Here is a 2,711-nt window from a genome sequence, read left to right on the forward strand (position 1 = left end):
TTATCTGAGTTCTGTTGTATGTTTGTGCTCCATAGATTTAATTGCAAACTACAACTGTTTAGTAAGTTAAAGATGTGTTGCTGCTAATGACAGCTTGAAGTGGCGATGAGGTCTTAAGGTTTTTTTGGAAGGTCTTAAAAAAGTCTTAAAAAGGTATTGAAATCAACCTCAGGATTCCTGCATATACCCTGAGTAAAATGGTCTACAAGGATGGTAAATAAATAAAACCACGGTGTCCAAAGGGTAATCTCTTGCTTCCCCTCATAGGTGCTCTGAAACGAACACCGGTGGGTAAGGAGGCCACACATCACCAGTACGCTGATGTGGTGAAGAAATGGCTGCGGTTTGCTCCATTCAGGCAGGGAGGGACCGGCCGTCGCTGCTACAAACCTCCTGTTGAGTTTCCAGATTCAGAGGAAAAAGACAGTTTTACTCAAAGTTGCACAAACTGACATTTATCTCTCTTACTAGGTATCGCAAGATAGATAAACATTAAGGTTTCCACTCGGAAATTATATCCACTGGTAAATATCCACATGTAAAAAAAAAACTGTATATGAAAAGATGGCTGTTATGACACCAATATTGCAATTTCTTAAAGAACCTGTGCACTGTAAATTAACGACAAGATACTTTGTCTATTTCAGTGAGCTGTGTTAGAGAAACTAAATCTGACAATGGTGTGCCTTTCACTTAAAAATACAAACATTTTATTGGTCTGTGCCATCAGTCACAATGGGCTCTGTGCGTCAGCTGCACTACTGACGCACAGAGCCCATTGTTTATAGGAGGATATATAATGTCATAGAATCAAACCATCTATTGTATGATTTTTTTCTACCAATTATTTTTCTCCTTTTTTATTGCCTAATGCAGCGTTAATAGTCTACTGAGGTTATGTGAGACTTTGTACAGTGGATGTTCACAGGTTATACTGTAGAGGGTGATAAAATCAAAGCATTTGTCTTAAAGAGGTTAAAGGTTATTTTCTGTCAACCTTATCATGTCCTGCCTTAAAATGAAACAGTAACATCTAATACAGTTTGCATATTTTGGTAAATCGATGATGATGATGTTTCCCAGAAAAGACCTTTTCCACATGTTCTTGTGTCTCATTTGGTTATGCCTCCAGCTACACAGGTGAAAAGTGCTTCTAGTGATGAGTAGGTGATATATATTCTCTGACACTTTGTTGTAACACTGATTACATGAGTGATTGCAAAGAGTTCAGGAAAGGTACAATCCGTTTTTAATAACCTTGCAGCACTAATGGAAGATGGAAATATGTACTCTGTGGTGGAATCAGTCCTGAAGACCTCCAGGCACATTGTGCTGCAAAAGCTCATATTCAGAGCCTGCCTTTGTCATTAAGATGTGAATAATGACTCGCTTACTAAAGAAAATGTATTATGAGATGTATTTTATTCATATAATTACACAGTGGAGAGGTCTTCCTGCAGAGTAATAATTGATGTAATATTTATACCATTTAGGAATGCATGAAACAACTAGCTTATCACATGCTCAGTTTTGAGGTGTTTGTTTAACAGCTTTTAACAGTAACTTGTAGGTTGAATTACTAGAAGCTGCTAGAATTTAGTAGGTTTGAAGAAGAAAGCAGATGTCATAAGCACATACAGTTATAACAAGGCTTCTCTGTATATAAGCCGGGAATACATGAGTTGAATAGGAAAGACAACGTAAAACACTCAGGATCAACTTAATCTTTGATTAAGAAATCTGGTTTAAGGTCTAAATTTAAATTGTTTTCCCCGAAGCAGCCCAACAGCACATATAGATGACAGTGACAGCATATGGGGTTAAAGGATGTAAATAGAAACTAGACTGTTGTTTCAGTTATTTGGTTAGTTTTTGTAATCTAAGTATGTTAACCTTGTAAAATATAGGTCTTTATGATGTGCTTCAGTTCTAATCTTGCTATTAATTCAGGTGACAAAACAGTTGTTTTTAGCTGCAGTAAAGGTACACACTATTCTTAATCCCAGGGTGAAGGAAACTCAGCTGGTTCTGTGTATGTGTTTTCAAGTATAAACCAAGCTAAACTAAATGAAATTTGTGTCTGTGTGATTTTTATTTCTCCATGCCAGTGGTGACGGCTGTGGCTGGTGACAGTATGTTTTTGGGTTTGTCTGTCCATTTTATTCTTGGACACCTAAAAGCTCAAAATCACCCAGAGGGAATTTCCTTGAATGTGGCACAAACTTCGACCTGGACTCGAGCATGAACCAGTTAGATTTGGCAAAATGTAAAGGAAAAGGCGCTGGGCTGAGGACGATTGATGCATATTTTAGTGTCCAAAATGATGTTTCAAAACTTTTTTTAATTCGGTCTATAGACTACACAGTTTTACAAGTGGAGAATGTAAGAAACACTTTAGGCCTACAGCATTGATAAATGAAAATTGAAATAGTTTGAAAAATTTTGTTATTAATTCCCATATGATTTTTTTTTTTTATGTCAAAGTCGAGGAGAGCCCCTGGAGAGGGGCCAAAGAACTACATGTGGCTCCAGAGCCGCTGGTTGCATACCCCTATCCTGGGGGATCCCACGGCATTCCCAGGCCAAATGAGACCTCCATGGTGTTCTGGGTCAGCCCCGGGGCCTCCAGCAGTTGGACGTGCTTGGAAAACCTCTAAGGAGGCACCAAGGACTTGAAAAGTGTCTAAAGTCAGAATGTGCAGGTCCATCCA

The 2,711-nt window shown here is 38.4% G+C and overlaps 1 protein-coding gene across 1 annotated transcript in view; it reads left to right on the plus strand.

The window, feature by feature from the left end:
• The window catches only part of si:dkey-187a12.4 (uncharacterized), a 13,045-nt gene extending 10,987 nt beyond the window's left edge, over window positions 1–2,058 (plus strand). Inside the window, exon 4 of the mRNA XM_050070963.1 lies at window positions 268–2,058. Within this exon, the coding sequence (XP_049926920.1) occupies window positions 268–452 (185 nt within the window). The 3' untranslated portion in view covers window positions 453–2,058. The remainder of the gene's footprint in view (window positions 1–267) is intronic.
• Window positions 2,059–2,711: the final 653 nt, after the last annotated feature.

The sequence above is a fragment of the Epinephelus moara genome, chromosome 19 (genome assembly GCF_006386435.1).
Source record: "Epinephelus moara isolate mb chromosome 19, YSFRI_EMoa_1.0, whole genome shotgun sequence".
NCBI lineage: Eukaryota > Metazoa > Chordata > Actinopteri > Perciformes > Serranidae > Epinephelus > Epinephelus moara.